Below are 24,678 nucleotides of genomic sequence, written 5' to 3' on the forward strand. Positions count from 1 at the left end.
AGAAAAAGAGAAGTGGTCTTCCCCAGAGATGAACCCAAAGCTGCTTAACTAATACCAAGTGGTCAGCCTGGAGATTATATACATACAGGTAACATTATAGGCTGAGCAGGTTGTACTTGTATATTGAGTGATATATATATATATGTATATATGTATATATGTGTGTGTGTGTGTATGTGTGTGTGTGCGTGTGTTCCAATAACTAAAAAGACCATGAATTTGAGAGAGAGAGCTGGGTGTATGTGCATGGGAAGGGTTAGAGGAAGAAAAGGGAAGGGGGAAATGATGGAATTTTAATTTAAAAAAATTATAAAAACCAAACAGCAGCCCTCCCCTAAAGTTCACCACACTGTTGTACTACAGAGGATCCAAAACCATGGTGTATACAAACCTTCTCTTGTCGTGTGTTACTACTAGCCTTTAGGAAGCTGTAACATGACATAGCTTCTTTTATGTGTGTGTATGTGTACCTGCCTGAGTTTATGTGTATCAAATGTGCAGACGCCTGCATGGGACCAAAGAGAGCATGGGATTCCCTGGAACCAGAGTCAAGAGGTACATGTGACCCATCATATAGGGGCTGGGGACCAAATTTCAGTCCTGTACAAAAGCAGCAGATCTATCTAACCACTGATCCGCCTTATGAGCTAGACAGAAACAGTTCTGAATTGAGTGTGTGAGGGAGGAACTTGGGGACCAAACCTAGTACCTGGTGTATGTTAGACCAGTGCTTTACCACTGAGTTACCTCCAGCCTCTTACTTTTCACACATTTGACAGAGTTCCTCTTGGATCTAACCTCTAGCACTTTCACTGTATGTAAGACAGCAGACTCTGAGAATAATAAACTCACTCTTACAGTTACAGAATCCGTCACTACCGCATTTTAGCCACGCTTAACTCCTTTATGAAAAGCAAGTGAAATATCATTATTATAACCAAGTAAGAGGTGATTTGGGGAGGAGTTCCATATATTAACTAGGGATGCTTACATCAAATGTTAAAGATTAGCATGGAGCTGTTCTCCAGACCTTTGCTCCTTGCCTCTGTCTCCAGTGGCAGTCGAACATGCAGCTGGAGAGTGGCTGCCTATAACAGTGCTCTCTGTCGGGCTACACATCAATCACTCGGGAGATTATTAATTCCCAAGCCAAGCAACACCTTAGACTATCTCCATCTACCTCTGGGGTGGGGATCAGGCAGTGTGGAAGCTTCCCAGATGAATCCAATGCACAAGCACCTTGAGAACCAGCAGCCTGAGTGCTTTGTCTGAATAACCTCTTCGGGGAGTACAGAGATCCTCATGGGTATATAGGCATCCTTTTGCCAGCATTCTCAACTAAAACGTTGCAAGCAAATGCAAACACAGTGTCTGCAAGAGCACACCATTTGTCCACATATGCATGCCTTTATGTGGTGCAGCACTGTGGCAGGTGCCTGGGCTCTATAAGACAGCTCAGCGGCCAAGACTTACTGTCTTGAGTGGGCTCTTGTGTATATCTGAACCCCATCCTCCTCAGATGAACAATAGGATAAAAACTGTATCTACCTCAAACAGTTATCACGAATTAAATGGATATCAGAATGGCAGGGGTGATGCTATGTACACTGTGTTGTATGGAAAGCAGGATCCTAGTAGGATTCTAGATAGCAGCACCAATTTGGACATAAGTCTGTTGCTTCAATTACTTTAGTGTTCTCAGGTCTCTGTACTTAAGCAGTTAAACATTGCCTTATGTTCAGTAACTGGATCTAGCCCATTTCACTCTAAAAACTGAGAGAAGTGATTCTTGGTGCTGGCTGGAGAATAAACTATCTGCAAAGCTTTAAAACACAAGGATGCTAACAGCCATGTCCTGCATTTGAATCATTAAATCTCTAGGGGGGTAGATCCAGAGAAGTACATTAGAACAAAATAAAACAAACCCTCTAACTTTCCAAATGATAAAATAATCACATAATCTAATCACTACTTCAGTGAGCCTCAGAGCAAAGAAGAAACATGTAGTAAGAGAACATGGGCATTTGAAGGATACTCTTCCTAGAATTATCTCCATTACCTTATGCTAAGGTAACCCATGTCAAATCCTTTAATCATGTCAGCTTGATCTCAAATCCAAGTCAAGGAGAGTGGCATTATAAACAGAAGAATCTGGTGGTTAGACATGATAGACAGTCTGCTCAGGCTTCTGAGAGCTAAATGTGCAGGGGTTCTGCAGACTCAGAGTAAAGAACCCCAGCCTCTGCCTCTGAGCCCTCCACTCTCTGATCACCCACCCAGAGAAATACTGATCTTCTTGGGGAGGGGTTCAAATCCTGCTGGGTAGGTATTTTATATGAATAAAGTGTCATGTAGGACAATGTCATTTATATATAAACAAGCATGAAGGCATAAAGGTAATCCCCCAGGGAGTTTCTGTGTTACACACCAGGCACACTGACAATTCAGGTACAATGAAGCCTTGATCTAAAACCAAAACGGTCTGGATGGTGCTATCTAAGAGGAGCCAAAAAAGTGGCAAATGGCTTAGCTTGGTGGCTGAAAGCATTCTACGCCTGCCCACACCTACCTGTGTTTTGGGTACAAGTGCAATAAGGTCACCTGATTCCCATGTGTTTGATGCTGTAACTAAATACTAATCTGAGTCACTTAACCCAGGCTGTGGGTAGAGACCTCCTAACAAAATGGAATACACACACACACACACACACACACACACACACACACACAGAGAGAGAGAGAGAGAGAGAGAGAGAGAGAGAGAGAGAGAGAGAGAGAGAGAGAGAGAGAGAGAGAGAGAGAGAGAGAGTGTCAACAGTTAGCTAGGACATAACTTAGGTTCTATTGCTGTGATCAAATACCATGATCAAAAGTGATTTGGGGAGGAAAAGGTTGATTCCACCTTACACTTCCAGATAGCACTTGACCACTGAAGAAAATCAGGGCAAGCAGTAACCTGGGTAGGTGCAGGGACCTGAAGGCAGGAACTGATGCAGAGGCCATGGAAGAGTGCTGTTACCAGTTTGCTCTGCCTACTTTTTCTGGTGCCACACTGGGCTGGGTCCTCCCACATCAATCAACAATCAAGAAAATCACCCAGAGGACAATCTGGTGGGGACATTTTCTCAATTGGACTTCCCTCTTCCCAAATGAAGGTCACCTGTGTTGAAATAAAAGTAGCCAGCACAAGGCATAAATTCTATCTGGAGTCCATTGAGGAAAGAACATTTGAATCAGCTTCCATCCCTAAAGGAGCACAGAAGCCAAACATCTCCAATTAAGGCAAGCCAGAGTTAGAGCATAGGGTCTGGTCATAGGCTTAAGCCACCACCACAGAAATGAGTTAGTAGCTGGGCTATCCATTTCCAGTGGAAATAAGTATTAAAGTGGCAGGGGTAGGGGGGACTCAGGTGCCATCTGTATTAGCTGCTTTTCATTTTTTAATATTTAATTTTTCAAATTATGCATATGTGTATATATCTTTGTGTATGTTTACATACATGAATGCAATGTTGTAGGGGCAGTAGAGGACATCAGAACCCCTGGAGCTAGAGGTACAGGTGGTTATAAGCCCACGACAGGGGTGCTAAAAGCAAACAGGTCCTCTGAAGGAAAGTGTGTGTTCTTTAACCACTGAGCACCCTCTCCAGCCCCTTTAGCTTCTTTTCTCTTCGCTTTGTTAAAATATTTGACAAATGAAACTTAAAGATTACTTTGGCTCACGTTTTGAGGGCTTGATTTATCATGCTGGGGAAGGTGGGGGAGCAGGAGTGTAAGGCAGCTGGTCACATCACATCAACAGTCATGAAGCACAGACAGATGAATGCTGGTACGAGTTCTGGACACCAGACTTTGCAATGATGCCACCCTCATTCAGGATGGGTCTTCCTTGGTTAAACCTTTCTGGACACACCCTCACAGACACAGCCAGAGGGGCATTCTAAATCCAGTTAACAATATGGATTAATCATTCCACACACATGCCAATCCCAGCAGGAGGGAGAGGTGAGAGACCTCAGATCCTCTGAGAAACTCAACTTGAGCACCTTAGTATGAAGATATTTAAGCTCAGCCCTTTGGAGAGCCCTTGACTATCAGCCTCCTGGGCCTAAGGATGTCCACTGTGTGTTTCTTGATTGACACAACATGGAAGGAGGGAGAATAGAGGGCTGAAATCCATGTAATTAAGCCAGTGGTTTTATTTCAGCATCCCTAAGTTGGCACCTTCCCAAATGACCTGGCACCCAATAGTAACAGTCACATGTTTTAGAAAATATGAAAATAGTCAGCCTGACCTTGTTTATGGAAAGTTAGTCATGTTCTATTGTCTCCCAAATTCTTAGTTTCAGCAAGAAAAATGAGGCCCTTTACTACAGGTGAACGGAATCTCACCCACTCATCTGCACATTTACTGATATCTCAAGATAGCGTCTATGGACCCAGACACCAGCTGCATCCAGCAAAGAGCCCCCCAATTATGAGGGCTGAAGTAAAACAATTCTCCCACTGATGGATGGCTCACCATCCTCTTTTAACAAGGAAGTTTAAAAAACAGAACAAAACAAAAACCCTGAAGAGTAAGGTGCTTGTTCCAGCTCCCATCAACAAGTGAGACTGTCTACTTCTGTAACTCAACTTCCTTGTCTGTAAAGCAGGAAATAATTGTTCCATCAGTGCTGTTGCTAGGACTCACCATGTACATAAAACACTCGGCACAGTATCTGGCACACAGTGACTAGTGGTTATGGTTGCCATGCAGGCACTCAAAGCTTGGATCTGGTAACATGTGGACGCTCCCTGGAGAAAAGTGCCTCACAACCCCAATCCCACCAGAGCCGTGTTTCCACAGGGTGTCATGGGAACATGCAAATTCTTTGCTTCCAGTTTAACTCTTACCCTGGCCTGCAGTAAGCCAAGCCTTTTAGTTTCTGTTTATTCGTCCACAAGAAAAGCTTAGTCCATGTTTTATATCTGTTTCTGGAGTTTAAAAAGAACTGATCCTCTGTGTAGCTGAAGACAAAATTCACTGCTCCCTAGACACACTAAATAGAATGTATACTACATCCTCAAGTGACAATTTGCTTGAAAGGAAGTGCTTAGTGTACAGGGAAAGTGACTGACATTGTATAGTGCTGACTTATTCTAGGATCTACATTGCTAGTGGGGGAGTTGCATGGCTACCAAGGCCGCAGGAGATGGCTATGGAGAAATGTGTTGATGTTAAAGCATCTAGAACTTCCCATGTTCTATTTGCTCAGAAGATGTATGTGTTGAGTCCTTCCTGCATGCCCATTCCCAATGAACTTGGATATAAATCTCTGTGTTTAAATTGGGCACTGGAGACACTGTTTAGAGTGGAGTGACCCAAGTATAAATACCACTGAAATTCCTCTATTTGAAGGGGCTGTGTCAAATCTGATTGCTATAAGAAGTGGTGAGTGTGGTAGTTTGAAGAATGGGCCACACCAGCTCATGTATTTGAATGCTTAGTTGCCAGAGAATGGCACTAGTTGAGAAGGATTAGGAGGTGTGGCATTATTGGAGTAAGTTTGTCACTGGAGTGGGCTTCAAGGTTACAAAAGCCCACACACCAAGCCCAGCATCTCTTTCTGCCTATGGATCAGGATGCAACCCTCAGCGACTGCTCCAGGGTCATGCTCAGTGACATGCTTCCTGCCATGATGATGGACTAAGTCTCAAAGTGTAAGCAAGTCACAATTAAATGCTGTCTTTTATAAGAGTTTCTTTGGTCATAGTGTCTCTTCACAATCTAGAACAATAGCTAAGACAGTGAGCAAATGAATATGCAGCACTCAGGAGGCAAAGACAGATGAATCTCTGAATTTGAGGCCAGCCTGGTCTATAGAGTAAGTTCCAGTACAGCTAAGACTACACAGAGAAACCCTACCTCAAAACATCACACACACACACACATACACACACACACACACACACACAAAGGGGGAGAGAGAGAGAGAGAGAGAGAGAGAGAAACTAACTTCACATGCATGTAGGTATATATTATACATATACATACATGCACATATACCACCAATGGAAAATGGTTTATTTCTAAACCTACAATAAAATTATTAGCAGTTATAAAGTGTCTGCAAGTCAAGCAAGATGACCTGAGGTCACATCCCCAGCCCACCAAAAGAGGCAAGCTTGAGTAGAGAGCTCCCATCCTTTAATGCAAAGGCCTGGGTTAGAGCATGGTGTCTGATCAAAAGACAAAGGTCAACAGCACAGAACTGACTTACCAGACAGACTGTGGGCTACAGGGGAAGGAAGAGTTGAAAGGAGAAAGTTCAGGTGCCATCTCTACTAGTTGCTTTTTATTTTTTACAAGATTTCTTTTTAAATTAAGTATGTGTGTGTGTGTGTGTGTGTGTGTGTGTGTGTGTGCGTGCACGCCAGAAGAGGGTAGCAGATCCCCTGGAGCTGGAAACTAATCTCAGGTCCTCTGCAAGAGCAGTATGCACTCTTAAATGTGAGTGTTCTCAGTACAGAGCAATATGATACATACATTCACAGTATTCCAGAGCAGGCCATCTTCGTTTGCATCAAAGGTCTTTAACACAGTACAAATGTAAGCCTATGTAATGCCATACTAGGTAGTTTCCTTCTATGATAAAAGGCTAGTACATGACTTCCTTCAGAAGAAATAGTCTTAAAATCACTAACACTCATTAGAATGTCACAGCTCTAGAAACATCTGCCTCTTTTTATTCTCTTCTTATTTTAAACCTGTTCCATTATGTGGACTTAGTAAGCCAAAGTCACCACACCACTGACTTCTATTGTTTCAGGGTTAGGTCTCTCTTCTAGAAACCATACTTAACCAATGAAAATAAAGTAAGCAATAGAAGACTGAAGAAAAACACAGTTCTCTTGCTGAACAGTCACTTAGGAAATAGCACTTTGCATCTGAACACAGGAGCACACTGGTATGTTCTTGATATTCTACAAGAGACAGAAGTGCCTGTCACAGAACTGAAACACCCTACATACTGGCAGATGGTATTCAAGGCAGGTCTCCATCTTCCTTCCTTAGGATCAAGCATGCCGGATTCACTGCCCCAAATTATTCATATACTCAGTCTTCGGGGCTATTCATCACCCTTGAACTTCTACAAGTCCCCAGTGAATGACATGGGTCTACAGACTAGAGCGTGGATTCTGGTCTTATCACCTGTCCATGAGACTTAGTGAGTATCTCTACATGACTGGCGCAATGTGCAGTAGTGGGGACTATAAAAGACACACCTCTTTCTTCAAGAGTGCAACCACACGCTATGGCTCTTCTGCTGTGAGTGTCAAAACTGCCTCAATGGCAGCAGCATTCACATCACACAACAGGGGCCTAACTTAATCTATTTATCAGCAAAGACCCTATTGAAGAAGTAGGATTGGAGCTGAATTACAGACGGGAAATGAACCAGGTCAGAAAGACAGGAGACGGGAAATCTCTAGGCTGAGAGGATAACTGAGTGACTCGCATGGACAGAAAGGAGCAGTGTGGCTAAGGAGACGAATAGGCAGGAGTGGGGGTGGGGTCATGGCTTGATAACACAGTACAGCAGGGATAGGGGCTCAAAATGACACTGGGAAGAAATGTAGAATCCAGATCCAGTAGGTTGTTAGAGGTCTTGTTACAGATTTTAAAAAATTATCCTATAGCCAATGAAACACTACATTTGGGCACTGAACATAGGCAAAATGGTATAATTAGATCAGGTCTTAGAGATTAATGCACATGGGGAAATTCTTAGCATGAGAACACAGGTCAGTCTTTCAACATTCATAATCTAATTTCTTCCCATGGGCAGTGACAATGAAAGGGTACAAAAGACATCAATTATCCTACACCAGCTCTCAAAGTGTCTTTCAAAGTTGGCTTCTGAGAGTTTCCCTTACTTAATTTTATTTTACTCATTTATTTATTACTACTCCAGACTGCTAAACTGCCATTCTCACCACACTCCTTCTAAGGTAAACCTACACGGCTTCTGACTCCTCTTTATGAGAGCCTTCTATTTCATCAACTCGTAGGTATTTCCCAGGGTTTTTTCACAAGTTTACTTGGAATTTCAGAAGTTTAACACTCAGGAGAAAGAGGAAACATGCAACCAGGGTACCCTGGTAACAGGCACAGTAGCAGCACTGAGTCCTCAGGACCTCAGGGGGACAATGCTGTTTACCAGGGTCTGACTTACAATCTCACCACTAAGAGCTCAGTGACCCATAGGGACCTGTAACACAGTCTTACACATTCTACAAGAATGTTCCAGAAAAGTTATTTACACAACACTTTCAACCTAGAAGTATTTTGAACCCAGATAAGAACAGAATCACTGGGGTAGCATGATAAGCCTCATTTTCAACAAAATTCTTGCTTCCTCCCAGATGCCTTATGCTCTAAATAACCAGTGAGCTATTGGCAAGTGTGATGCTACATTATCAATAGTTGCTGAAGCAACCACACATCTAGTTCTTCTAACAGATACCCATGCCAGCTGTTCAATTATGCAGGTTCAGACATGGCCAGAGTCACACTGCTTCCTCCAGTACCATCTACAGAGATACATCCAAGTCTGTAGATCTAGTCTTCCCGGGACTCTCCCACTGTATCTTTGGGGGATGCTTTGTAGAGTCTGCATTCACTGCAGCTCTGGGGGTGAAGAACAGCATCGTGTCATGACAGAGGCAAAACACACAGCAGCAATGTCAACCACCCCACGTCCAGCAAATGGTTTCCTACTCCAACCCAACCTCCCATGACCACATTCAAAACCTCGTTGGTAGGATAGTACAAGCACCCTGTAGGCCAGTGTGATCTGAAAGAGGAATGTGCCCCTACAGTGGTAGAGATGTTTGGGAGGGTTACATGGTGCAGCCTTGCTGGAGGAAGCATGTCAGATTGTGGGCAGGAATGAGAATAAAAATCCTGCCTACTTTCAGTTTGCTTTCAGTTACAGTTGAGGATGTGAGCACTCACCTTCATGCTCTGGTCACCATGCCACTCACTGCCATGACTCATCTCCCTGGAACCATGAACCCAAAGAAACTCTTCTGCAAACGTTGCCTTGGTTATGGTGTTTTATCGCAGAAACAGAGAAGTAGCTAACAACATAAGGCTCAGGGATGCTGAGGACTATCCTAGCAATGCATGGCCAGTCTCCCAGTCTCCACAAAATAAACAAAAACTCTAAATATTCATACTGCCTAAGCAAGTATCAATAGAAATGTAACATTACCTTAAAAAAAGAAAAAAATCATGAAACAACTCATCCTTTGGTGTCACTCCCCTGCCTAAAAACATCCTTTTCACTTATAGGATGAGGCTTATGTAAGACTTCATGATCTGGTTCAATGGCTCTCCTGATCACCCCACCCCCCATCCGTCACTGCTATGCTCACTATTCTGTAACTCCAACCACACTAACCTATTTTCAGTATTGTTGCTATGTTTTCTGTCTCTGTGTCTTGGCTCATGCTTACCTTTCTTACTCTACATGTCTCCTGTTCCCCTTTCCCTACTACTGCTGCTCCAGGGTCCGGTTGAAATATTATTCCCTGGGGTGGGCAGTTTTGTTCCTACTTCCAAGATCCTCTTCTAGTTTTACTGCTACATTCTTGGAATGTGTATATTGACTTATGTGCATTCTCCTGCTCTCCAGAACAGGAGTGACATGCTGTCCATCTTTATGTCACATACAGATGGGATGGTCCTTGCAAAGGGCTTCAGTGAATGCTGGTGGGATGCGCTGTGGAATAATCCTCTTGTACACTGTAAGATTTGTCATTCAAATTGGTTTAATAAAATGCTGACTGGCCAGTAGTCAGGCAGGAAGTATAGGCAGGGTGACCAAACTAAGGATAATGGGAAGGAGAAGGGTAGAGTTGGGAGACACTGGCCAGACACAGAGAACAAGATGGGCATGCCGTACTGAGAAAAAGTACCATCACATGCCAGAGCATAAAAAAGGAATATGGGTTAACTTAAAATGTAAGAGCTAGTTAAATATAAGCCTGAGCTATTGGTCAAGCATTTATAAGTAATATTAAGCCTCTATGGTAATTTGAGAAGTGGCTGCCGGGTACTTGGGACAAAGCAGCTCTAAGACAGGAAACTTTTGCCTACAGGGTTATCTGTATACATGAACACACTCTAGCACACAGATTTTTGTTTCTCTTGACCAGAAAATGTAGCCTCTTTCCTACCAGAAATACTAAGTGTAGCACCTTCTAAATAACCTACCATCACAGGGATGTCACCAGCTCAAGAACATCTGGGCATCAAATCCCATCAAGTCTGAAGTATCCCTCTACAGAGCTGTACAGCCAATGCTCCAGTCACTTCCAGATCTTATCCGTGAGACGTCTAGCTCTGACATATTGTCTGTCACCTGAAGCCTCAACAAGCTTTGAGGCAAAATGCTGTATATAAACAGAGTTACAGAAAATCAGCACAAAGTCTAGTAAGTGGAAGCAGCAGCAGTAAGTGGGAAAGGCTGAGCAGGGAGTTCGCACCATCATATAAAGGCCACCACAACGTGATGAGAACCACTGGAGGCAGAAATGAAGCAAGGGCTGATATTGCAAGCAGGGAAGTGGAGGAAGACTCTGAGGAGCAACACCACTGGTTAGAGTGGAGCCTGCTGTAGAGTGACCTTTCTGTACACTGTGAAGATGGGTCTTTGCCAAGGCACCTTCTGATTGGTTTAACAGAAGAGCTGAGTGGCCAATAGCTAGTCATGGCAGTGCTCGAGTCTCTGCTCCACTTGCCTAGTTCCTCACTGTACCTACATGCTATAAAGTGCTGGTGTCCTCTTGTCCAGCCACCTGTCTACTAACTCAATGTGTACGACTCGTCAATGGCATCTTCTCTGGGACCTGCACCCACAGATCCAACTCAGTGTCTGGATTTGGAGTCTAATGTGTATGGTGAATGTTTGGAAAACTTAAACTGCATTTCTGAGCCCGCTCACCTCTTCCTTAGTCTCTCTCATCTCTGAAACTGATGTGCCAGTCTACTCAGTCACTGTGGCAAAGCAGCGCAGCTGTTACTCAGTTTCTTATCTCTCCCGCTAGACACATTCAGTCATCAAGCCAGGCTCCTTAGCTCTACCACCCAAAGGCACCATGTGCCTTTCCTGAAAAGAATTAAGGAGTGGATTGGGGGTGGGGACAGAGGGAGGTTGGGGGAGGAAGTGGGACGAGAGGAAGGTGGAGAAACTGTGCCTGGGGCATCAAATTTGTTCTAAAACAAAAAAGGCACCCTGGATCTGCCACATGTCCCTTTACTGTGGTACGCCAGCCTAGCCCTCTCTGCAGCCTCTGCTTCTAGTCTTGCCCTCACAGACGCTTTTCTCCCCAGCAGCCAGTGTCTTCTTGGAAGCGTCCACTGGAACATGTTGCTTCCCTACTTAAAATATCCCTGCTTTAATCAAATCTGGATGTAGCTCATCTTTCCAGTCTGTGGGTTCCATAGCAGCTACACCTGTGTCTCCTTCCCTTGTAGTCTGAATGAGCCATCTTCCTGACTACACTCTGCCTGGGGAACTCTCATAGATGGTCTCCCTCTTGTCACTAATCTCAACTCAAGTCTCACCTTCCCATAAAACTGTTCCTCAGCAATTAATCTACAAACAGGCTCATCAATCACTTTTGTCCCCTGTCATAGTTTCTTCACTTGTCCTGTCTGGATAGCTTAGATTCATTTCCTGTCTGTCTTAAGCCCCTCAATGTGAGTGAGCTCCAGGCAGAAACATCTTGTTTTACTCACTGGTCCATCTCCAGTGTCAAGAACAGTGCCGGCACTCAGGCATTTGTAGGGGAGCCTCATTTGGGCCGGAACAGCCCATGTGTGTTATAGACGCTTCAGTGCTGGAGCAAATGACCACGTTTCTGTCAGTATTGCTCCCATGTTAACATTCAGAGGGAAGAGAAATCTCTTTAATAATATAAGACAAATTCACACAAAAGACATAGGCTGGACAAAAATAAGATATTGCAGATGGGTGACATGGTCCTGAGGAATCTAACTTTAATTTTGTATATTTTAGTTTGAAAAACTTATGTGTTTATGTGTGTCTCCATGACTGTGTGCACATAAATGCAGTGCTTATATGGTCAGGAAGAGGATGTTGGGACCCCTGGGCTAGAGTTACAGGTAGTTGTGAGCTGCCCTATGTGAATACTGGGATCTGAACTTGGGTTCTGTACAAGAGTAGTCCACATCTTGAGCCATTTCTGCAATGCCAGGAATCTAAGCTTTAAACATCCACTGAACAGCACAGGTGACTAAGGAGATTCACACATAGGAGGGGTGTCACTCATTCTACAGTGCAAGGCAGCCATTGTTTCCTTTCATGGCAGTGAGATGAACACATTGATCAACTCATCTGAGCACCGCCATGTGTCAACTACCAAACCATGTATTCTCTAGCCATTGTCAGTGAGTCCTCTAAACTCCCCAGTGAAGCATTAGCCCTATTTGTAAAGCATACTGAAGCCTGTAACTCATAGAAGGCACATGCATCTTTTTCTGCCTAAGGCCACGCAGCAATGGCAGAGCAAAGCCCAGGTCCCGCTATGGACAAGATGCTTCCTTTTTAGCCACACTACCTTCTTCCCCTAAAAGAGACCACGAATTTCAGACTTCTAGGCTCAATAAAGATGTAAAAAGAAGAACACAAGACAATAAACAAAACCTGCTACAACTAATTCTTGACACTATGGGTCTAGGAGACAGATTTTCACCCCTAACCAAGAGCTTGAGGCAGAATGACTTCTAGTTCTCAACACTCCTTCCTGCCAAGACACCCCTGTTTCATAAGGCAATTAACAAGGGCAACATGCAGCCCTACAAATAAATGCTCATCCAAGGCCAGGGCATGGCTGCTGGTGGAGTGACTGCTGAGTGAGTATGACTGCAATCACAACCCGGGTACCAAAAGGCCTCAAGGATAACCCCGTGAACCCTCCTCAGGTATCTCCACCCATGTTGCCTGGATGAGGTCACTCTGAGAAACTGCCTCAGATGACCAGAGCTGTGAGGGCAACAAGGACGGAGAGCCGGCAAGATGTTTCCTTTATTTTTAACTGCTAAAGATATGGCACAGAGCAACCGTCGGCCAGAGGCAGGACTCGCCTTATATTAACAACAGACACTGGGAGCACGGTAGAGTCCTTCCCCCGGCTGGGGGAACTGAACAATGGGGAGAGAGTTTAATTATGAGTTTACATACTTAGGGAAGCAAGAGCTAGCCATGGATGTTCCCTCTAGCCCCCAAACACCCCACAAGGTCAGCCTTGCCTCAGCAGGGTAAAGTAAAAAAGAACAACAACAACTTAATAATAATAAGTAGAGAAAGAAAGGTATTTAAACAACAAAAACCCACCTTCATTCCAAGTCAAAGGTCACCTCCATCCTTCCATTCAGAACTGGCAGTTACTGACCATGTTAGTTCAAAAAGCCATTTACCCAGTTAATAGCCTTCCGCACTAAGGACAAGACAACAGCACCAGTGAGTCCACCCAGCACGCATCTAGTCCACGGAGCATCCATGTAAGCAAGTCTGCACACCATCCCAGAAGCCAAGGGAGGTACCAGCCAGAGACATCCACAGTGGTAGTACCACCTACCAAGGCCTTCCAAAGCCAGCACCTCCCCAAGTACATCAGGCAGCCATCCCTGCCCTTCCCACCATAAGCCTTCAGTGAGCAAGCCCGATGGAAGCTGAACTGATAGCAGTTGCTTCCGATGAAACAGTCCCAAAGCTAGCCAAGAAACACTTTCCGATGGCCGTGGTATCCTTCACAGGCCTGCCTTGGAATTCCGCCTGCGCAACCACAACTTTGAACCTTTGCCCTCACTGTTTCAGGACCTGTTAGATAAGGTTAGACAGAAAGCAGCATTTGCAGCAATTAAATACAGAGAGACCATGGATTTAAGAGAGAGCCAAGAAGGTTACATGGGAAGTATTGAAGAGGGAAATGACATAATTACATGGCTATGATGGTAAGAACCTCCCAGGACATTCATACTTACATCAAGTGAGGGAGGCCACACTAAGATACTTGCAACTGATAAGAACACCTTGGCACAGTAGCTCATTCCTGTAATCCTAGCAAAACTGGGAGACCAAGGCAGGAAGATTGTCCCAATTCAAGGCAATCCTGTGCTGCATAATGAGTTCCAGGCTAGCCTGAGCTACTAATGTGTATAAGCGTATCAATCGTTCTTTCTCTTCATTAGAAATTGCTTTTAAATATATTTCTTGCACGTGCATACCTGTGTGTGTATATGTCATTGTGCATGTATGTGCATGTGCGTCCAGGTATGCAAGCATGTGTACCTAAATGAATAGGTCAGAGAAAGACCTCTATTGTACTTCCTTGAGACAGGATGCTTCTTTAGAAGTTTGCCATCTTGGGTAGGCTAGCTAGCTCTTGGGATTCACTTGTCTCTGGCCGTCAAGTGCTGGTTTTACAGGTTTACACACAGTTATACTCCCCTTTTTACATGGGTGCTGGGATTTGAACCCGGGTCCTCATGGTTGCATAGTAAGTACTCTTACCCACTGAGCCATCTCCCTAGCTCTACATGCATTCCTTTTACATGCCAGTAAAGATGGCACTCTCATCTCAAGAAAATGATATTCTTTATCCTGAGATTGTATCTTTGTTTTAACAAAAGACCAACAAATAATAAAACAAGAGCTTAGGATAATAAATGGCAGGTGGAGTTCTTTTGCTTGTGGTTTAAAAGGACATAACCTCAGACTAGTGCAGGCTCAGGCCTCAGAGGAAGTTCCTTTGTGCAGTAGAAAGCAGTTAATACAGAAACTCACAACTGGCCAAAGGGCAGAGAGCAAGGGACTGTGAAGTGCACAGCCACACATGGAACATCTATGTCACACACACCACACCCCAAGGCTCAGGAACCTTCACAGGGAAGGGGCAAAAGGATTGTAATAGTCAGAAGTCAGGGAGGACCAAAGTGCAACAGTGCCTTCTGGACATGACAGGGCTGCTGCACTTATGGACTGGGCAGCTGGGGTTGTCTGTAGAAGATCAAACCAGTCAGCATTCTAGTCTGGAGTGGGAGGGGCTTCATGAGCCCTCACTCCAAATAAGAAGCTGTGGACAGCTGATGGTTTCTGTGGGAGGGAGAGGTGGGTTTCATTTTCAGGTGTGGCTCCCAGAAGGTCTACCATACTCCAATGGAAGGCTTCATCCTCCAGTGGAGGGGCCCACACCCAGGAGTGTACGGGCAGCATGAACTAGACTTTGTGGGCGAAAGAAAGAAAGAAAAAGAAAGAAAGAAAGAAAGAAAGAAAGAAAGAAAGAAAGAAAGGAAGGAAGGAAGGAAGGAAGGAAGGAAGGAAGGAAGGAAGGAAGGAAGGAAGAAAGAAAGGAAGGGACATGAAGTTGGGAGATAGGGAGGTAGGGGTGGATCTGGGTAGAGTTAGTGGAAGGAAGGAGAGGGGAATATGATCAAAGCATAGTGTATGGCATTCTAAAGGAGTGAGTACAGTTTAATAAATAAAATACAAATATGTGGTGGGCAGTGGCTATCCATCAGTAGCTAGGTTTCTTGGATCTCTTTTTTCCTAGTCCATGAAATCCAACATCTGAGGACCACTGCATCTGTCTTCTGGTTTTCGCAACCCTTCTTGGCTTTGACTGTGAGCAGGGTAACAGAAACTAAGAGGTGCTGGCTGCATCCCTGCACACTTACTACGGGGAGAGCCCATGAGAGCAATGGAGAAGAGGAACACTGAGGCCAAAGAGTGGCATCTCTGTCTTGGGGCACCATGTTTTAACCCATTACTCTGTATGCTAACCAGGAAACTAATTTTAAAACTCAAAGAAAAAAACGTTTAAGAAAAATGAACTTTTAACTCAAGATGGCTGGATCCAGCCACTGAATTCACATTCACCATGCAGTGTGAACAGGAGGCCCAACCAGAAGAAGCTACATACGTAACGCTTAAGATTCATGGGTAACCAGTCATCACCTACAGATTTTAAGTGTTCCTCTGCGCAGTTCTCGATCTTAAGTTTTTATAACATTTGCTCAATTATACTTTAAGCAAACCTCCCGAGGAGACTTTATTCATTTTGAAGAATGCCTGCTTCTAGAGAGGTGCTTGGGTTACATAAAGGGCAGGTGGGGAAACAGGCTAAGAGAGGAAGGAGTGGTTAAAAGTGGTCAGCATGGCCGGGTGTTGATGGTGCATGCCTTTAATCCCAGCACTTGGGAGGCAGAAGCAGGCAGATATCTGAGTTTGAGGCCAGCTTGGTCTACAGAGCTAATTCCAGGACAGCCTCCAAACAATACAGAGAAACCCTGTCTTGAAAAAGATAGATAGATAGATAGATAGATAGATAGATAGATAGATAGATAGATAGACAGATAGATAGATAGATGGATGGATGGATGGATGGATAGATAAGTGGTCAGCAGGTCTCTACCTGCTGTGACCTTAAGGTTCTATGCTCACAAGGTAAGCGCCCTATTGCAGATCAGGAAGAGTCAACTTCAGGGAGGTCAGCTCTTTCACTAATCCCTACAAGCTGCAAAACACACTTCAGCCTCCAGGCAACACACTCCTTAGATGAGGTTTTACCAGGACAACAATCCATTGTGAACTGAAGGAAAAAAGTGCATGTTCCCACACAAGGCAGTCATGCTGGAACTTACCATAGCTCATGTTCTCTGAGAGCAACAGAAGCCAAACAATGAGGGCCAGAGTAGATGTGAAACCAATGGAAATGCAAGAATGGTTGGGATGCTCCTTTATCCTGAAGTCAATCTACCTCCTAAAGGCCGAAAAAGGACAGGAGTCCCCAAAGATCTCAAACCTGCTAAGTTGAATCCAGATAGAGGAGGCCCCACTGGGGAAGAAGTGCATCAGCGCTTGTCATCTTTCCTAAACCAGTCCCAGATCCCTGAGCATCCCGGGAAAAGGCTTCCTTCTAGGTCCCAAAAAGCTGAGAGTACACTCCAATGTCTATTAGGGCAAACCTTTCTATCTATGCCCCCTAATGGCAAGAGGGGGAGGGCACACACTGTTACCCATCAGAATTCTCTTCCACCTTTATCTTATACCCATGTAAATGGTTAGAAGTGCTCAACTTCAGTCAGAGAAATTTAAAAGTGTGACTCCATTACATACCACAAGAGAAGAAAAGGGAAAGAGGGCACAAGGAAGAGAGGGAGGAAGAAGGGGGAGAAGGAATGAAGCTCTGGCAAAAGATGTGGACCAATGCAGGGTTTTTTTCCACATGGTTTCTAGACAAAGAAGAGAATTACTCTGACCCACTGAGGCTATAAACCACATCTTCTGTGACAGTGATGTTACTTATGTGCCCAATGTTCAGCAAAAGGCAGGTACAAAACTACTATAAGCAGTCTTTTTTATAATTGCCAAGGACTATAAATAACACAATGCCCACTAACAATAAAATGAACAAATTCCAGGATTCCCCTATCATAGTACACTGAAATCAACAATGATATTAACAGACTGCAAGTACACTCAGGCTGATCCTAGCTGTGACCAAAGTATAACATACTAAATCGCTCTATTCATGTAAGGCTCAAAAACAGGCAAAGGACAAGAGCATTCAGATATCTTGTCCTCAGGAAGGAGACAGGGTTGCAAACTTGCAGGGGACATCTCCTCTTGACTGGACGGTAACAGGCAATGTCATGAATATCTCAATAGTCATTGCATTTTACATACCTGATCTCATTATTTTCCTGGGTATGTTTTATTTAAATACTGTTAATAAGGAATGTAGTTAATATTTCATTCTAACCTATGGCCTCATTGTATCTATGTCTGTTTTTCCTCAAATCTTTCATTAATGTGTATTTTAGGTTTAAAAAATTACATTCTGGGGAAATGTAACATGTTTCATCTATGACTGTATTTCCTCTTCAGAAGGCTCACACATAACCCTCCAACCAACTGCCCCTATGTGAGAGAGGTCATAGAGGCCTTCCTCTTCCCACTGACCCTAAAGGTGTCTAACCCCCACCTCCTCTAAAAGACGATGCTTGTGTTAAGATACAAAGCCCTTTATAATTCTTCCCCTGGGGTGCAGAGCCTCTCACTCCAGCAACGGAGCAGAGAAATCTCACTGTTTATACGTTACCTAATTGCCCGCCATCTTGCTGGCACTGGAGACCATGAATGGAAGACTGCATGAATGGCTGAGCCTCTTTAATACAGGCACTTGGGGTTTCAGTGGAGCTAGTGGCCTCTAGAGTACAGCCAGATCATCCAGGCTTAGCGCTTGGGCAACGGTCCAAATGGGACATGTCCAAAGGAATCCCTGCCCTGAATTCTCCTGAGTGGACCCGAGGGTAGCTGGGTCTCCTTACCACAGGGCATTGTGTACAGCCCAGAGACGTCTGGTGTGGGGAGGGGCTGCTCCTGGAACAAGTATCACTGTTCTCGATACAGTTAATTATACTAAAACATAGCAATACCTACCATTTTAGTCATTTTAAACAATCTGTGGCATGAAACATATTCATATTACACAATCACCAGCATCAAGCCTCTAGAATTTCCATCACCTCAAACAAAGTGCACATAAGAAATAACACCAGTACCATTTGCAAAGGCACAAGACAAAACACAGAAAAATAAGATGGCACTAGGCAGAAGAGACTGTAGGGAGTTAGTACAGCTTAGACAAAGGGGACAGCCTGACAGAATGGTAGGCTGGCTCTAGTGACAGGGTTAAGGCTCTACATCTTAGTTCCAGGAAGCCATCTGGGCAGCCTCTCAAGCCACAGCTTTTCAGATCCTTGCAAGGATCCCACTCATCTCTATGCCCCTCTTCCTGTCTACCCTTGCTCTGTTTTTGTATATTGTTCCAAGTAGACATGTTTATAAATCTCACAGAGAAAACAGTGTTGATATCCCCACTGCCACCACTGAGAACAGCATTTGACCAGAGGCCAACAGACCTCTCTGTGTACAGGCAGTCCCTAGTCAGCAGAAGGCTCCTCAAGTATTAGGTGTTAGAAGCAAAGACAATGAGAGGAGGCAAAACAAGGAAAGAGTACAGAATCAAACCTGTCCCTGGAATTATGCTAATTAATATACACTTAGGGGACATATACTACATAAGGAAGCCTTCATAAGGAACTGGGCTAAGCCAGCCTATGGGAACTCGGCAGTCAAAGGGCTGCTTTCTGGGAGTCCCTACAGCCTTTGATCTCTGAGTCACTGCCTTCCATCCCACTCTGACTAAGGCTCTAACTCACCTGCAGCATCTCCTTCAAAAGCTCAGTTGGGTAAACCAAGAAATGAGCAGGAGGCAGATTTGGGACAATATTCTTTTACAACTAGTATAACAAACTGAACTTGGATTAAAGTTACATATGTCAACTCCCAAAGTCCTCCAAGAAAACATCTGCCATTTTCTCCTCAGGTGACTTCATTTCCCTGCCCTCCCCACCCTCCTCCAACTTTTTTCCTCCTCCAACTTTCAACAGACTATCAAAGCAAGGATTTAGGCTAACACCTTCAGGAGGGGTGCCTTCCCCAGGACTCCATTTTCCAAGCAGCCCTCAGATGAATTCTATCCTATTTGAAATCACCAAGATACTTGACAGTTCTGGATGAAGACATCCTACTCCAGAGCCCAGGAGATTCTCCAGCTCATTCTCAACCTCTTTATCCTCATTAGGGAGGAATCTACAACCTTCAGGAAAAACAAAGACCTGCCATTTATCTAACCAACAAAACGTTAACCGATGGCTCTGTACTATCTCAGTTGACTCACCCATCCTGTACACATGTGATTTATCCACCAGTCATTGCACAGGTGCAGGGAAAGGGGGAAAGAATATGTAAGGCCTGATGTAAGGCTCAGCCCCACAGCTCTGGTCCCCAGGTGATATGACAGTTGCAGGTCTCATGTTTCTGTCCATGTTGTTGACCTATCAGCTATAAATGCCTGAGTGAGGGTGTCCTTATGAAACCCTCATTTGCTGGGATATCTCATAAAATTTACAGAAATGTTTTACCAACACAATTCATTGTAAAAGGTATAACCAGGGAACAGCCAAATAGAAGAGGTCCACAGGATTTGGGGGGCAGGGCTTAGTCTTCATGCTTCCTCCAAGGGAACACAGTCCCCTAGCACCTCTATGTGTTCACCAACCTTGAAGTTTTCTAGACTCCATCATTTAAGATTTTATGGAAGTTTCGTTGGCATAGGCATCATTACTTAAGCTACTGGTCACTGGTGATTAACTTTACCCCAGCGCCTCTCCCTACAGGTAAAGCAGTAGAACTGAAAGTTAGTTACAGCCCTCTAATCATGCCTTACTTTGCAATTTTGGCACCCAGCTCCCCTCCTGAAGCTATCTAGAGGCTGCAGCCACCTTGGTAACATAAAAAAAAGACACATCTGTCAATCCACAGAGTCCCACGGTTTTAAAAGCTATGCACTAAGCATTGGAAATAAAGACCAAACATATAATTACCCCCTGGCATACATATTCTGTGTGATGTGTGGGCACTAGAGCCCTGCATACCCAATGACAACAAAGAATGCAACCTTTGGCCGAGGACAGTTAGCCTTCTCTTTAACATATGGTCAGTTATTATTCACATACACAGGTTTGCTTGAAAAGTTGGCTCCCAAGGCACATAGGGCAATAGGCAGGACAGGTACATCTTGCTAGTGCACCCAGGATCATCAGGGATCCCTAGCTCACTCACCCTCCAGACATCTAGTCTACCCCAATGGAGACCTTTTTACTTAAAAGCAAAATAACAAGATATGGACATTTCCATGAGCAATCACCAAAGCATTTTCACAGAAAACACATTCCATCTAGCCAGATACAGTAGCAGCTGTGCAACTCCGGAGAGTAGCATAGTGTCCCTTGTGCCTCGGATTATCATAAGGTCTCTTCTAAAAAAAATAAATGGGAGAACTCCACAACAATAAAATTTGTTGATCAATACCCAGCCAACAGTAGCACATACTGTCAATCTGAGCTCCAATTTTCCAATCTGTAAAAAGAATAGGGAAAAGGCGAATCCACGATCCTTTGCTCAGGGTAAAGCAGGCAGTGGGGTATTTGTCCTCTCAGCTTTCTCTCTGTGAGCCCTATTTGGATTTTTTATACTACCATATCAACCAGTTTTGTACCGCTCTCGCTAGGCCCCTTTATCTACAGTCTTTCTCACAGTAGATTGGAAGAGCCAAGAATAATATGTCCACGAGGGATCTAAACCACATAAATGGTGAGAGGGAGGAGACTAAAAGGAAATGTCAATTTTCATATCTCTTCTGGATCTCTGGCACAAGGATGGTTTTAATACAGTTTGGGCTTAAATACTTCCAACCCCAGAGAACTCATTACTCACAGTGATTGCTTTACTTGCTAGAGAGGCTCCTAAAGTTCTCAATTTCTGCCCTCCCTCCGGGAAAATTTGAACCTATAGTACATATGGCTCACCACTTATTCTAATGGTAATGGCAACAGACTTGTTTATCTTTTGGAGAATGTAAAAATCACTGTCAAGCTCAAACCTCAGAATTCCTCTGAGATGTAAACAGAGAATAGATTATTCCCACTCAAGAAGAAGTGGCTGGGAGGTTGGGCCTCAGTAAATTTGACTGGCTCTGTCTATTCTTCTTGTGAAGTGTCAGCCTAGAACCAGTTCCTTCTAACTAAGTGGACTTGCAGAGCACTCTCATCCACTTGCCAGGTCAGAACCACAGAATTTCTAGGCAGCCTCTACATAATCAGTATTACAAGTCTGGAACCTTTCTTGGTATATGTTGCCTACATCATCAAATGTGGTCATTTCTCCATCATACTAACAGCTTATTTTCATTAGTAAACATAAACATCATTGGAAATATATTCACATCACCTGCTCTTTAGAACTTTATAAAAATAGAAATCTTAACATCTGAGGCAATGATTATCTAATAACCATCTCCAGGCTAAAGACAAAGAATGTTTCACCCTGTTACTTTCCGGGGCACCAGCCATTTACCCACTCAGCACTGCCTTTGAAAGTATGTATCAGATGAAACTGGGATAACCAATTGAAACCTTAAGCTACATGGTGACATAATGGACCATAAAAGTGCACAAAGATAATTTAACATGCAAATGCTGTTCAGGACAGCGCTATTGCCCAGAGGTGAGGGCAATACTCAGCAAGGCAGAGACCTGCCCTGTTTTATTGCCTGGGAAGCTGGACTTCTCATTTCAGCAGTTCTCCTTTCAACCATGGACATTGGACACAGTACTCACGGAAGGAGGGGTAGGAGGAGACGTGACTATACAGCTACTCTCACCACACCCAAAAACTGAAAGGCCTCCAAACACGTCTCTATTTTCCTGCAGGAATGTGGATACTTTTGAAATGTCATTTTTATTTCATTTTTTGAGAATTTCATACATGAATTCCATACTTACATAAATCCTGCTCCTTCCCCCTTCTCAAATCCCTGTGTGCCCCCTAATCTCTCAAACTCATGACTTAGTCTTCAATTATTATTGATATATATGCATACACACACTGTACTTTGCTCCTGTACATGTGTTTAGGGATGACCACTTGAGATTGGATAGCCTATCTGGGTCTTATCTCTGGAGAAAACCGATTCTCCCTCTCAGCAGCCATTGAGATTTTATAGGTCTATAGGGGTGGTGCTTTATGCTATTTTCTCCCATCAACATTGGCAAGTCAACTACTGTCATCATTGTCAGGTCTTGTTTGGTTAACCATATTGTTGATATTTCATGGGTGTAGCTTCCTTGTCGTGTCTAGAAGACACTATCTAGCAGCAGGTGTCCTGATCCTCTGGCTCTTACAAACTTTTTGCCTCCTCTTCTGGAATTTCCCTGAAGGATTGTGTTGTAGTTATAGCAATTGGAGCTTGGTACCCCACAGCCACCTTTTGCCTGCATTTGGACCAGCTGTGGACTTCTGTAATAGTCTCTATCTAAGGCAAATAGAATTTTCTTTGATGAGAGGTGAGGGTTATACTTATTTGTGGGCATAAGGATGTGTATTTGGAATATTGTTAGAGATCATGTTAGTTTAGAAAATGGCATTAGTAGGCTTTCCCTCTATGGTCTATGTACTTTCCATGAATGCATAGTTGGCTAGGTTTACAATAGCAGACACCAGTTTCCTCCTATTGAGTGGGTCTTAAGTCAGATTACAGTGCTGCTGGTTATTCCCAAAATACTAAGTGTCACTATTGCATCCTTGTATCTTGCTGGTCTGATTATTGTTGTGATCTGTAGGCTTTGGAACTCAGTACAACTGTTGCTTTTTCTCCCTGGCAGCTGGCATAGCATCTGCTACTGCTTGGACTTCCAGGCCAGTTCCAGCTCAATTCCTCTAAGTCCTGTCTGAATGACAAATACATGTTCTTTCTTATATGTGGATCTTAGATCTAAATCTTTGGGTTATGAGCATATAACATAAAGCAACCACAGAGGCTAGGACAGAGGGACAAGAGGAATAGGGAGGAACAAGGCACTCTATAGAAGGGGATAGCAGAACTCAGAACACAGGTGCTATGAAGGAGGAAATGGGAAAAGTGGGAGGGAAGGACTTTCAGTGGGGAGGGGAAGGGTAATACAGATGAAGGAAGGAGAGAAATAACATTATGGATGTTTTTAAAAATAGACATTGTGTATATGTATATACATAAATAATTTAAATGTGATTATACCACATGAAATGATTATGTTCCCTCAAAGAACCATAAACTAACAAAAACCCAAGTGCTAGGCATGGAAAATATCCTTTTGAGTTTTGTTCAGAGGAATCCAAGAGACTCCCCAAATACTTTAAGTCATTGCTGTTGCCCTTTGGTTGCCTGCAGAACATGAAGGTATGACCCTGTTTCTCAAGGCACTACATACTTCTGACGAAGATCTTGGAGATACATGGCACTATTCATTCACCAAAAGACTATGGGATGCTGTACTTTTCAGAAGAAAGTGTTGAAGATCACAGTGGGGGCGGGGAAGGAGAATATTGTGAGGAATGGTGCCAACACAGGGGTTATGACCACCTGCTTTCTGTATGCGGAGGTAAATGGCTTGCCTTTGGCACTAGAACCTGAAAGATCTTCTGTTAAGGGGGTGAAGGCAGATGATAATGAGTTCACTAGGCTCAAGATAAATGATAAATGGGTGTTTAATTTGGGAACCACTTACACATATAATAATAATGAACCACCGCAGCCTTTCTCTGCCCTTCCCATCTGATCTGAGACCAAGAGCAAGAGAGAATGAGAGAGTGAGCCCCGCCTCATGCTTCCCTCTTTCGGGTTCCAGCTACACCTGAAGCCATGCCCAAGGGGGTGTGGCCACTAACACAAATACACAGGCAAGAAGATGCCACTACAAAGGGGCCTCTACAGCTCTTTGTACAACTTTCCTGCTCTGTTGCTGTTTTTGTAAACCTAATACATCATATTTTACTCTCAGCATCCAGGGAGAAGATCTCATACCCACCCTGGTTAACAATTCCACATGAATAAAACATTCTTAGATGCATTAGTTCAAGTAAATATTTAAGCACCAATGTGGCAGGTACCAAGACACATGGGCAATAAACAGTTCCTCGTGGATCCAACTGACACTTC

The 24,678-nt window shown here is 43.8% G+C and overlaps 1 protein-coding gene across 5 annotated transcripts in view; it reads right to left on the minus strand.

The window, feature by feature from the left end:
• The window catches only part of Myo5b (myosin VB), a 265,550-nt gene that overhangs the window by 157,628 nt on the left and 83,244 nt on the right, over positions 1-24,678 (minus strand). The window contains exon 1 of one of the 5 annotated variants that reach the window (XM_021230891.2): positions 13,410-13,561. The exons of the other annotated variants lie outside the window; for them this stretch is intronic. Within the exon in view, the coding sequence (XP_021086550.1) occupies positions 13,410-13,415 (6 nt within the window). The 5' untranslated portion in view covers positions 13,416-13,561. Of the gene's footprint in view, positions 1-13,409; positions 13,562-24,678 lie in introns of those variants that run through there. 5 annotated transcript variants of the gene reach the window in all.

Source organism: Mesocricetus auratus, unplaced genomic scaffold, assembly GCF_017639785.1.
Source record: "Mesocricetus auratus isolate SY011 unplaced genomic scaffold, BCM_Maur_2.0 Super-Scaffold_6730, whole genome shotgun sequence".
In the NCBI taxonomy this organism is placed as follows: Eukaryota; Metazoa; Chordata; class Mammalia; order Rodentia; family Cricetidae; genus Mesocricetus; species Mesocricetus auratus.